Here is a 13,346-nt window from a genome sequence, read left to right as displayed (position 1 = left end):
TAATTCTTAAAGGGGAACGGCCAAGCTTTTCCAAATATGGCGTTATTTCCGTATCAAAAGATAAACAAGACGTTCAATATACTAAAACGTACCTTTTTTGCCTTGAAAAAAAAAGCTTTTGGCCCAAAAAGTTGAAGCGAAAAATAACGCCAAGTGTTTGGGTTTGAATTTTCGCCGCCATCTTAGGGGCTGCCGCCAGCGCGCCTAACCCCGTATGAGCGATTTGCGAACTATCCTAATTTTTAAAATCGCGCAATTTAAGCTTAGGTCTCTTATAACTGGAACGCGCCGCGCGTACAAAACATATTTTTGCGTCTTCAGCAGCGTGCGCTTTTACGTTGTTTTTCTGTCTCACCGACTTCTCACCAGGTGTCGCGGCGGACGCGCGCTTTTAGATTTCCCGAAATTTCTTTATTTTATTAAAAATTAACCACTCAATATTTTTTGATGCGGTTTTCGCCATAAATTTTAGTTTTTAATGGGCTATATGGCTATCTAACTGGTTAAAGTTTGACCGTTCCCCTTTAAGAGATGAAAATAGAACTTCCTTTGTCGTGTCTTTGGCGTTATTGCGCGAAGATGCGACTACTCTTTGGTTGAATCCGCATCTTCAGTGAGAACGGAGTGAGAGCGAGGGCGGTCCAATTCAATTTGGTGACCCCAGGAAGGATGGCAGAAGCGGAAATTTCTTACCTGTGGCGGTTTTTGGCAGGTACCTAATGAGGTACGGCAACCGGGAAATGCATCCCGGGAAGTTTGTAATGCACCGTGGGAATGAGTTGATGGCTTCCGCCTACCTCGAGATAACCTCGTCTAGGAAAGGCCCCTCGTTGACCCGCAACGGGGGAAGAAAATCGAACTTCATTCGCTATCTTCTGTCAGCGTTAGCCGCGTGCCAGTTTGTAGCAGTTGATTAATTCTTTGCCTTTCGATCAGAAAACATTCTGAAAAGAATGGCCTTCATTGGTTGCTTAGAAATTGGTTTTGTCTTTTACTATTAAATTGAACCCGTTATTTAGCTCTTACTTTACTTATATCAAAAGTTTATAAAATACCTCTTACGAAAGAAGTTTTCTTCGTTCAATACTGCTAAAAGTTATTCTCTTGAAATACGTACCTTCTCAAGTTCTCAAGCTCCCTCTGAATTTCAAAAAAAAAATTACGAAGAAAAAAAGTACGGTGTTATTACTGAAATAAAATATGATTTGTAAAAGATTAGAGATATATTTAAGAATGTATTTATTTATATTTAGGAAGAATGATTATGTTGCGACAATCGCCGGGCACGTTGAACGCCTTTTCCCCGTCTAGCGCGGGGGGAAAAACAAAACGTCACCGGCGTTTGATTACCATCGCGTTAGGTGACGTAAATTTTAAGCAGCCAATGAAATACCGGGACTATTCGTTTTATTTTAAGCGGAGGAGCGTACTGGGGGGACCAACGGGTGGATTGAGAGAAAGGCTTAAGTAGTACAATGAACAGTAAATTCTTAAATGTTACGTATTATACAGGGTGTCTCAAACGGTTATTCAAAAGATTTAAAAAGTTGTAGAGGGTGAGTTGAGAGTATTGCCTGTTTTTTTCCCCATTTTCCTACGATGAGTTAAAAAAAACGCCAGAGAGCTTCAAAGTGCAAAACCAAGCAGCAGGGACTTTAAATACTGTTTAAGTTTACTTATTTACGCTGGTTACCTCGATTTGTTTACAAAGTCCTTTTTTAACTATCACAAGAACCCAAACCTTAATGTTCGCATTTCACAGCTGATTGGTTTTTCGCTAGTTGCAGCCTACTTCCAGGAGCTAGTAGGCCACACTTTGTAGCTCTCTGGCGCTCTTTTAACTAATCGTAGGAAAATGGGAGAAAACAGGCATACTTCTCAACTCACGCCCTACAACTCCTTCAAATTTTTGCATAACCTTTTGAGATACGTACCCTTTAATTGACAACAGAAACGGATGGTCGCCTTTTTTTCAACCAAATTATAAAGTAAATTTCAATTTTAAGTAATGTTTATAGCAAAAACAACCTCTAATCAAGAATTTCAAGGAAATTATATTAAACGAGGTGATAATAAAATATCATTTAAAGAGATGCGGTGTAAGTTATAAACCTTCTTACAATCAATATTGTCAAACCTTAAATTCTAGGCGTAAAGCATTCGCGTAAATATCTCTACCTTTTGACATTGCAGGTGTTTTCGATATAAGAAATCGAAGCTTTTTTATCCATCTAGCTAGCGTGGATGCGACGATATTCGGATGAGGCTCTGCGAAAGGCGAGATGTCTGTCTATGGCGCGTGAAAGGGGACCAATCGACCGCCGACATTGACCGATGCATTGACCATGGCCGCCTTAATAGATGGCCAATTAGAGGGCTCGGGGCTTCGTGGAAGGTTCTGACGTCATCGGGATGATAGCTCCGCTAATGCCTCGGAAAATTTCCGCCATCCATCATTTAGCGCGCCAGAAATGAAATGTGCCAGAAATTTGGCCAGCTCGCGCCCCAAGAAAACTTAATTGTAATGTATCGGCGCTATTATTTCGCGCCTCATTTTCAATTTCACCCGCGCCTTATTCCCCGCCTTCCATTGTGCGAAATAGGTGGCTATTACCGAGTTATATTTTAATGCATTTTGTCACGGTGGGGAAGCGTCAATTATTTTTTCTCGTTGTTATTATTAAATTGAGGATGACGTAAATGGACGTTAAGTAATTTATAAAGCTTAATGTTTACTGAACGCTTTTCTTAAAACTAAATTATGGAAAATGGAATGTCAAATTGTTTAGGGTTGAATTAGCGCTCATCGAAGTGGTAATCGAGTAATTTATAGTTTATTGGGTGTAGTCGCGCTTAATTGAGGCTCTAAAGAGGCCAGACTCGACCTATTCTTATTTCATATTAATTCGGTTTTCTGTTGAATTTAAAAATTGGCTTAATTGTTGCTGCAGATATCGATATAGTTCGAATATTTTGATCAATATGAAGCGTTAGAAATCTCATTACAAAACGGTCAATTGAAATTAAATTAAGCTTTAATTTGTTCACATTCAACAAGTGAATGTTCGTGTATATGGAGCTCTTGGATAATGCTCTTTTATGGCGACACCTAGGAGCAACAAACACAAGGAGAAAGCAGCTAGCCTTTAAACACGCTAAAGCGCCGTGTTGTGTACCAATTTCATTGGACGAACCTTTACGCAGAACGTTTTACGGCAGCAGGCGCTAAAGCGTCTAACCAATAAAAACTGTACGCAAGAAAATGGACGACTTTAGACGGGTTGCGTTCTCCTTGTGTGGGGTGTTGGGTTTGGTGCTCCTAGGGCGACACAGTGCAGAACGGAGTAGGTACGATCGGTAAAAACACATAGAAATTATTGTATAATTTAATATGTAAATTTTTTAACACTAGTTTTTTTTCCCGTTTTAATAATTTTTCGAACTATGTAGATATATCTGCAAAGTGGTCTAATTTGGACCATTTTCTAGTTTTCGAACTTACCTTGAAATATTTACATTTTACGTGAAATTCCTAAATTACGATCGAGTAAATTGCAAAATCAAATTTCAATTTAGTAAACTAAGTTAAATGAAAATTTTAAAATTTCTTTATTTGTTAAAGCTTTTTTTCAATATCACTCGCAATGTCCTGGAAGTTCTCTTTTGTACACAATCTTATTAACATTTGGAGAGCCCTTCAGTATTTGAATTAACTCTGTTTATTCCATTTTCTTAAATGATGGAAAAAGGCCACCAAGAACGTGAACTTGTCGAATGCCACCGGGATGCTGATGCCCAGCCAGATCCCGATGAACCCTCCGACGTAACTGAATACTTCGATGGGCTGCGCAAAGAGAGATAGACGCTGGCGTTACAAACACCCTGTACATACGGCTGGCCTTGGGTATGTCGGATACTTACGGTAAACTGTGGTTTATGGTTGTATTCTAAGTGGTATACTTGACGTAAATCCAAATTAAATATGGTCATATTTTCGCTAACAACACAAAGAGAAATGGGTCGATTTTATAATTTACTCGTATAAGTGTCTGGAGGTTTTGCTCAAATGCAACTCACGTATTCAAACGCCTCTCGTAATCATTTCGAAATATAGTGAGTTTGTAGAGGGTTATTCTGAAATAAAAAGGAAATTATATTTAAAAGCTTTATTTTGCGGTTTACAATCCGAATGATGTTTGGTTGCGGTTGAAATGTCGTTTTTGACCAAAGTTATATATATCCCTACGGTTGTTCGATAGGATTTATTTTTCTTGTTCCGGGTTTCACGTTGTTGCGTGCCAATAAATGACTAAACTCAATTTTCCTTTCGCTTACCTGCAGCTTACTGGGCACTGAGCCTCGCAACTGTCTCGCAGATTTCCAATATCCACTTCTCGTCTACATTTTGCTTATAAATAATCAAAATTCTATTAAATTATTATAATTATATTAACAGTAACGGCGATAGAAATGTTTGAAAGATAAGCTTAAAATTTTGTGAGTCTTTTATAATCTTATTTTTCTTCCAAATTAAGACTAATTTTTGACTTAAATACATGGAAACTAAGATTAAATGTGCATTTTATTAACTGTACTTTTATTGAGCGTTTAAATTTTTTTAAATTTGTTTTAGTGAGCCTATGTAAATTTCATTAAAACTGAGTGATTTTTTAAATTTCCAGGTATCCTATAGCCTAGCTTAGCTTACCGTTAGCATCGCTACTATAGGTTAAATAATATTTAGCTGATATTAGGCTAAATCGTATCAATTTAATACATGATAATTACTGTATATTTAGTAAAAAACTAAATAAATTGGCACATTCCATTGTAACGGTTTTCTCGTTAGGAATTTAATTAATCCGTATGTCTTAATATTGAAGTTTTTTACTGGCACGGTTCAAGAAAGTTACAACTTTCAAATTTGAAAGAAAATTGTTAAAGAAAATACTACCAAATCGTTAATAAACGAAGGAACTAAAAATACTAGCATTTATATTTGTTCAATCATAATAAATCCGAATTTTCTTTTATAAAATATGCAAGTTTTAAAACATATTGTATCTTATTCGTTAGACAAATGAAATCTGACTTATATCTAAATAGATCGCGTGTTACCTTCTTGACTATTGTTGCAAGCGCAATATTGCTCCATAAATGTTATTGTCTCCGGAATACACCCGCAAGAATCGTTTAGACTTTTCCAAAGACATTCGTGGTAACATAACTAAGTAAAAATATTTTGAACTTGACGAGAAACACTTTTCATTTGGCGCTAGCGCCGATTCCCGAGGTTCTAATTGGATCACTCACTTCTTCGTGTTTTCGTTGACTATCATCCATTATTCTGGTAATGTTTTTGCACTTGGGCGGATATGGTGCCTGAAGGTAGTTGACCACTATCTGCCGAGAAGTGTATTCATGGTTAAAAACTGCACATTATAGCTTACGCGAAAGACTTACTTGTTCTACGAATCCTCTGGAGACTTCCAAGTACGGAATGGACACGCTGATGTCCCTTTCGATGTCGGGAACTAGATATCTGCTGTGAAAATACACCCAACCCGCCGTGGTGTGCTGCGTGAAATCGTAATCATCCAGGTGAAAATCCAAAATTAGTTCGAACAAATATTCTAAATTTGAAAGATAACTTTGTTACAATCTATTTTAACAATAATTTCGAGTAAGTCCGTGCTATCGTTAAAGTTACTCTTCTACGTTCGTTTTGATTTTTCTACCTTCAATTTTTTGGTTGTCAACTGGTGGCGCTATGGTCCAACAGGTAGACGATCCGTCGTACACCCAGTTCGAGTTGCTAAAATACGTCCAATTACGTTAATTATCTGTTATTTCAGGCAGACTAGGAATTAATACTTTCTACACATATCCGTAAACGAAGTGTGGTTATAAAGCGTGTGGATAGTACAAGATTTCAGCAGGTCGTTGATATCAATGGTGTATTTCTTCATATCCTTCGCGACGATGTTCAAAATTGCCGGATCACGATTTGTAAATGAACTCTACAAAGAAAGAAGTGCAGTGGTGGGTTAGTTTCGTTTCTGCTAGGCCCCAGGAGCAAATGTATTTGAAACTCGCAATGTTTAGTTTGTTGAATTGTATGAGAGTAAATCAGCAGTTCAATAACAGAATTGTAATGTGTGCTTAAAATCTTAACCACCTTTATGTGCATGATTCAGTCAGCGCTGCGCTTTGCAATTTAAGTCATATTTAGCGTATACTTAAATAGGGCAATATCTTATGATACTAATACTATAGGTTTACGTAAAGTCAATCGTTAATACGTAACCACCGAAGAAAATGTCAGAAATACGCACCTGAGTGCTCCAGCATAACGAGTCGTTCACTTTGCACAGCAAATTTTTCCTAAATCTGTAAAGATCGTGACAGTATTTCTCACTTAAACGGTACTATTCAAAGAAAATATGACTTACGCTTTGGCGTTGCAGATGGTGACAGATTCGAAGTCGATGAACCTTCTCCTGACCACCTCGACATCCACGGAAGTCGGAAACTCGAAATAGAAACCCAAAAAGTAGACTAGTTGAAAGATGCATGTCCCCGTACACAAGAGCAACACGAGTCCGCGCACCATCCGATTGCCTCTGCTACTTAAGCAATAGTCCACCGGATTCGTGGCGTTTTCGTCGTCATTGGTGACGGAACTTTTCTCGACGACGTTTGACAAGGTTTGGCGCAAGACGCGTTGTCGATTTAGCTGTTCCCGAATTTTGAGACGCAAAGTGCTCAAAATGAAGTTGGGTTCTTCGACCGCGTCACGCCAAGCGTGGTTCGAAGCGGTTTCTTCCGTCGCGTTCTCCACGTTGATTTTCGTGGACGAATTGCGTTGAATGTCCGGCAACCGAACTTCCATTTCTTTTTCGAAGCTAAGTAAATTCGGGATGTTACGCGTATCCGCTTTTCGGATACTTTTCTCCGCATAGTTCGGTCTAGTTGGAGGTTGATGCTGTTGGTTAGGCCGATTTTCCGGTTTCTGCCTCATCACGGGAATCATATGAAATGCACACGCGTGATTCGTTGCTTAAGTCGTTTGATATTCGCTATTTTCTAAGGCAAGTTACTTGCGCGCCTAAAATGATCACGCGATAACTTCTATTAGAGCCTACGAAAAAAAGGGTTAATAAACCCTTCGTCCTATGCGAAATGGCAGCGTCAAACTCGACTATAGCTTTATTCGGAACGGTCATTAACGCCTACTTTTGTCTTTTCAATAGCTGAATGCTCAGAATTCTCTATTTCGCATTAACATTTACAGCTCTACGTTACAAAGCAATCAATAAGAAGTCCTTGAATAAAGACTTTCAGTCGCGTGTGTTCATTATTTATATTCAATTTCCACGAGGCGGTTTTGAAATGAAAACTTCCTATACGTGCCTAAGCGAGTAATAAAAGTATTTATACTAACCTACGTTGTCATAGAAACGAGCTATTGACGAAGCTTATCCGAAGATATTAGATTATATTCTAGTTGTTTTTCGGTGAAATAACGACAAGAGCCATTTCTCTTAATGGCACAAGCTTTGATGATCTCTAAACGACTCGTCAAATATTATCCGAAAGCGTGATAGAAAGTTAGCAACTGTCCATAAGAACACTGATCTTCGTGACAGGCTGCAAATTGGACATTGTATTGATTAATTGTCAAGTGCCTTGTTGTAAATGTTTGTTTACTGAAATACAGATTTATGGCGTAAGCTACCACTATACTCTTTGTTATTCAATATTACCACCACATTCCATTATAAATTGTTACTAAATTCAGTAGCACTCTAAGTTTTGGTATAATAATAATAATCAATAATACGTAGTTGACTTTATTTTAATACTTACTCGGACAAGGCACACTTACAAATATTTATTTTAAGCAAAATTTCTAAAGAACGTCTTGACACGCACGCGCTAATTGTACAAGAATCGATGCCCTTCTAAGTGTGCCATGATAAATCAAATTAAGAAAAATCAAATGTTATTTGCTTTGAAATTGGTGGAAATATAACTTCACTTTATATCAGGGTTTATAAAGTTTAGTTTTCGGTTTTCTAGACAATTTTTTGGAATTCTTTCCTACCGTCTTTTAAACGATCTCTTCCTTCAGAACCACGATGGTTCTACTCGTATTTCATTTTCTATTTCGCGATGCATTGACACCGCATAGCGGTTGCATTAATTTTTAAATAAAAATGCGGGACACGCCATTTCTAAAAGCTGATGATCCCGGAGCACGTTAGACCACCTCTAAAAAATAGGTGGGATTTGTTTGACTTTTCTTTATTCCCGAGATGTGCTCTTTCTGCGGCTTGCAAATAACCTTTGAATACGTCTATACCTATTGTATGGCGGCGAAGAAACGTTACAGGTCATTATTGTGTATAGGTAAACGGAAAAGTGTGCTAGCTTACGCAGGCCAATTTATTGACCGCAAATGGGAAAAAGAAACCAGTTATTTTAATACAATCATAAATATTACGTCGCGCTGTGAAGTCAGAGTTGCGTAAAATAGAAATATTACCGCTACCTGCCTTGAATCTAGTTCGACTAGTTTCCTAGAAAGGCTTTTCCGCGTTCGCTTACATATAGTTCTATTCATGACTCATGCCCCATTTTCAAAGTATTGACAATAATTTCCCTTATTTTTTGTCTATTTCGTTAACAGTGATCCAGAATGTATTTAGTTAGGTTTAACCCTCATCCGTCATACTGGTTGGCCAAAAGGCAATGATGAGAGCCGCCCGGTATACATGTATAAACTCTGTATAAGAAATTTTACCAAGTCGAGCTACCCTTTTACCAGAGAGTGTAAAGATTATGAGAGGCGTCTCTTCCTATTCCCGTAACGTTAAAATTTCGTACAAGATTTTGAGAGCGCGCGCCCATAGGAGAGGTTACGTTACTATCCGACACACGATGTCGCTACTGGAAAATTTTTAAATTTTGTAAACATCCGGAAAGTTTTTCATCAGTCATGGCTGTTAAACATAGTTGAATTATGCTAATTTAAAATTAATAAAATTCAATTCCATGAAAAATAAAGAAACGTAAGTACAAGAAAGCGGACTAATTATAATATTTTGATACTTAAAGAATTATTTGTTTGATTAGCCAAGGAAATTAATTGGAAATTTTATGAAATGGCTGAGGCTTAACGAGAACAGAGTGGTATAAATTAAAAAATACGAGGAAACATTGAAGTTGGTAAAATGAGATTAATGTTGTATTTTTAACAGTTTCCTATCTAATCTTTTCTGGGTTTTCATGTATTCATGGTTGAGATCTTGTTTTTTAAGGGAACTATGTATGCAGAATTCTATGAAAAAAGATATCATGTTTTGGTATGCAGTTGCACATGGAGAATCTTCATAAGCTTTAAAATATTTATTGTCAATTCTTTGAATGATTAATCTCTCCAAACGTCCTTTAATATTTGTCATGTGCGATAAAAGCTTAAAACTGGTGTCAAATACTTCATTTGTCTCCGTTACAAATTTGAAGAAACTACCAGTTGGTACGATGAGGCTGCTGAGCAGCTGATAGAAGAATTCTTTGCTGTTTTGAAAGCTTTAAAGTAAAAGAGCAGATTTGTTGGGTCAACAATTGGATTGTCATTTTTGAGTTGACTTATGCAAGAAGAGCATTGAAGGTTTGAGTAGCAGCGGTGAATTAGATATCCTGAAATGTAACTAAGAACATTTTGTTTTAGCAGGTTTGGACTTCCAATAGAATTGCAAAATTCTAAGTCTTCATCGGAACATTGCCCCTGGCTTTGCGATACTACAAGATTTTCAAAATTAGAATCCGGTGGTTTCAAGAGATTATTCACAGAGGCCGCCCTGTATGCAGCTCGAAATTGTTGTGGATTGGGATGATCACGGTTGCCTCCTTTCTGTCTTATAGATCCAAGAAAATTATCTACAAAATCTTGGCTAATCCTGTCCGTTAATAAAAACTTAAAACCAAAATTATCCTTTAGATCATCCCAGAGGAGTAGCAAGGCTTGAATTGAAATTACCATTTTCTGAAATTTCCAATGGTGTAGAGTCATTAAGACTGAAAATTGTTGGCACAGCGGATGGTGTGAGCCTATTTTTAGTTCTAATATTCATGAAACTGGCAAATTCTATGGTTAACGTGTAAATATTCCGTAGTTTTATTTGTAAGCCCATCATTTACATTTTTCAGTCACAAAATAGAACTAAAATTTATATTAAGTTAATATGCCAATAAGCCTATCTAATGAAAATGCGAATTTACCAGTCTTTTTCTTATGGAAAGTTATAAAAAGATAAACAAGGATTTCTTGTTTTCGATATTTCACAATTTAAAACGGAACAATATACCCCAGACACACTAAATTATTTAAAAACCTTGTAAAACTAGCATTAAAAATCTGGAAAGTTTTTGGGTCTCTTTTAAACCTAACATCGAAACGCACGCGCTGTGAGAACGGCGCCACTGGTGGCGCCATCGCTCTTACGGTAGTAGTGGACATTTTTGGGAAAAAAAAGTTAGTACGCTTTTTTGAAAGAGAGACGCCTCTCATAATCTTTACACTCTCTGCTTTTACCTTTTAATTTATTCATGAACAGGTAGAATTTGGAACCCACAACACAGATTAATCAATTATTTAAACTTATGTTGAAATATAAAACTCTTATTCTGATTTTAACAATATTCTTCTGAAGAAAAGCAAAAAAGAGATAACACCTAAATTTGTGTAATTTGAATTATAAAATTATTATAAAAAATTAAAACCTTTTTACACCATCCCATATTTCCCTGCAACTAATTGATTCACCTTTGAGTTGCTTTAAACAGGACTTGCTGACAAATTATATTATCCAATTGCTTTTGACACGGTCAACCGCTTGAGGCAACTCGATTAAAATAAACTTGTCGATACAAAATTTGTCCCGTGTTAAAGGGCAGGAAGTGACACGCGTGTTGAAGTTAATTGGCTAACATGATCTTGTTGATAATTTTCTAATTAGATCAAACCTTTTTTTTATTGTTCAATAAGGTCAAGTGCTAAAACGTGAGAAAATCCTCGAAATATATTTTAGCGATTCGGCGGAAGTTTCGTTGGGCCAAGTACTCGTATTTGCCTTATTCAGCGTTAAAACTATTAGAAGGAAGAAAATTCCCTTACACCTTGGTCGTCATCAGCAAAATTTGCATAATCTCTCGTCCCCCCTAGCGTTAAAAAGAAGCATTAAGAACTCATCTTTAGTTGCTGCAGCGGGTGAAGAAGATGAAGGCCCAACTTTTCCTTTGAAAATTCTTGGCGACTCTCTTTAAAGAATCTGGGAATCTCTTAACTCGAGAGGACGGACGGCTCAAAAGTTTTTCTCTCTGCCGTTCTTTTTTTTCAAAAAAAGCTTGGCGTCCCTGACCTATAATCTTTTAAATTGTAAATTTTGCTTGTTTTACAAATTACCTTTCTTCTGAAATCGATTTTAGTTTCCTAAATAGGTCCCCTCCACCCTCTTTTCATACGAAATCCTTTTTCGCGGATGAATTTTACAAAGTAACGAAATATAAGTGTTTTCTATTTTTTATCGCAAATTGCTTTTAAGCCGATTTTACGAGGAGTAATTGAACATTTTTGGTATAAACAACGCGTTTATTTGCGAGGCAAATTCTTCACGAACGGGTTTTTCGACGCAATTTATCCTCACAACGTCGGCGTTTGAGCTTGGATTTTTCAGATCACTTTGTACCGGCATATCGTTAAGGGCGCTTAAAAACATCCTAACTTGAAAAATCGTAAAATTTTGGTTAATCTAATTCAATAAATTTTAATATAGGAAATCTTAAAATTTTATGACAAAATGTATCGTAATGAAATCAAGTATATTATGACAAAGATCAACGCCAAATATTCTTAACATAGTTACGATAAAATTAGAGTTACGATGGTTTTACAGTCTGGTAAATTCGGAACATTTTATAAGCGGAGCTGTCGAAGATATTTGCACATGAGATCTCGCTTTGCGAAGAAATCTCTCAGAATTTGCAAGTATGAACTGCTAGTTAGGCCACCTTCAGCCAACGTGCTATATTAACGCATTAAATTTCAATCTCCGCAAAAGGGTATTTTACGTAACTTTCAAATTTTTATTTAATAGTTCTTTTTATAAATAACGTGGCCTTCTTGTTTTAATGTGGCTCTTACGTCACAATCTCTTACTTTTACAAGGCTACGAGCGAGCGCTACAATCGCCAGATGAATATAGGTTTTTCTAGCGCGCGTGCAGATCGAGCGTGCGAAGAATATACTACTAAAGCTGTGTCTTGTGACGAAAGAGCAAAATTTTAACAAGTTGGGGAAGAACATTTTTTACACACAATCCAAGGGATTTGTATGTATCGGTTTCACGTACAGTCTAGCCGGTGACGCCGATGCCGCCGTGTTGTACATACCTATTTACCAGTTAGGGTTATAAATTTCAAAGATATCTAGTTCGACGCTACATTTACCGGCCTCGGTATCCCAATAAAAAGTTAAAAAATTTCCATTTAAGTGGTTTTTCTTGATTTTCGACTTTAAATCTACATACTTTTTTTAAATTAAGACAGACTTGATTGAAATTTATATTTTTAGTTAGTACTGATCTACGTTTTCAGTTTCATTATGAAATTTTAATCTTAAGTGAGATTTCTGGCCAATAGACGAAGTATAAAGTAAATTTGGTCTTAACCTACTGGTTAAAATGGGAAAACAAAATCACGTGACTACCATTTCACAGCCAACTTAGATTCGGTAACCCGTGCTCATAGTTGGCCGTGTGACGGAAAAGGAAAAAAATATTATTTCCAGGTATTGCAGACAGCTAATTAACTTACACCTTTCCATTACAAAATGTTTTAAATAATAATAATAATTATTATTAGATAATTTAGATGAATCGATCCAAATTTAAACCGCTATTAGCAAAATAAAATGAATAATAGTTCGAATTTCGTAGGATAGATGGCACTGCAGTTCTCCACAAAGTCACGTGACTACCATATTTTCAGCCCCCCTGGACTTTACAGTCTCACCTTTTCGCTGGACCTCATAACCAGGGTTGGACGTAAGGATATTTTTTTAGTAGTCAGCCTGACTAGTGAGCCTAATATCTTAATTTATTTTAGTAGTCACTGACTAGTGGGGGTAGAAAGGGGGTATAAAAACAAGAAAGACAGCCAATATTTTGCTTTACCCGTCAGAATTAAAATTGGAATTTATTATAACTTGAGTTACATGACTTTGGCAGATCACATTTTGTTTAATAAAATGGGATTGATGAATGAGGAATTTATGATACGCC

The 13,346-nt window shown here is 36.7% G+C and overlaps 1 protein-coding gene across 1 annotated transcript; it reads right to left on the bottom strand.

The window, feature by feature from the left end:
- Positions 1 to 3,644: 3,644 nt before the first annotated feature.
- LOC149947425 (uncharacterized) lies at positions 3,645 to 7,201 on the bottom strand. The gene is made up of 11 exons (XM_090172261.1): positions 6,453 to 7,201; positions 6,336 to 6,390; positions 5,875 to 6,020; positions 5,739 to 5,815; positions 5,464 to 5,633; positions 5,314 to 5,403; positions 5,119 to 5,227; positions 4,336 to 4,408; positions 4,078 to 4,134; positions 3,922 to 3,997; positions 3,645 to 3,844 (listed from the first exon to the last, which is right to left on the bottom strand). Exons 1-11 carry the CDS (start codon positions 7,031 to 7,033, stop codon positions 3,710 to 3,712), a joined length of 1,569 nt encoding a protein of 522 aa, XP_090028387.1. The 5' UTR covers positions 7,034 to 7,201; the 3' UTR covers positions 3,645 to 3,709.
- Positions 7,202 to 13,346: the final 6,145 nt, after the last annotated feature.

Source organism: Leiobunum rupestre, chromosome 4 (genome assembly GCF_980474605.1).
Source record: "Leiobunum rupestre chromosome 4, qqLeiRupe1.1.hap1, whole genome shotgun sequence".
Taxonomy (NCBI): domain Eukaryota; kingdom Metazoa; phylum Arthropoda; class Arachnida; order Opiliones; family Sclerosomatidae; genus Leiobunum; species Leiobunum rupestre.
This window is presented reverse-complemented; position numbering and strand designations above follow the sequence as displayed.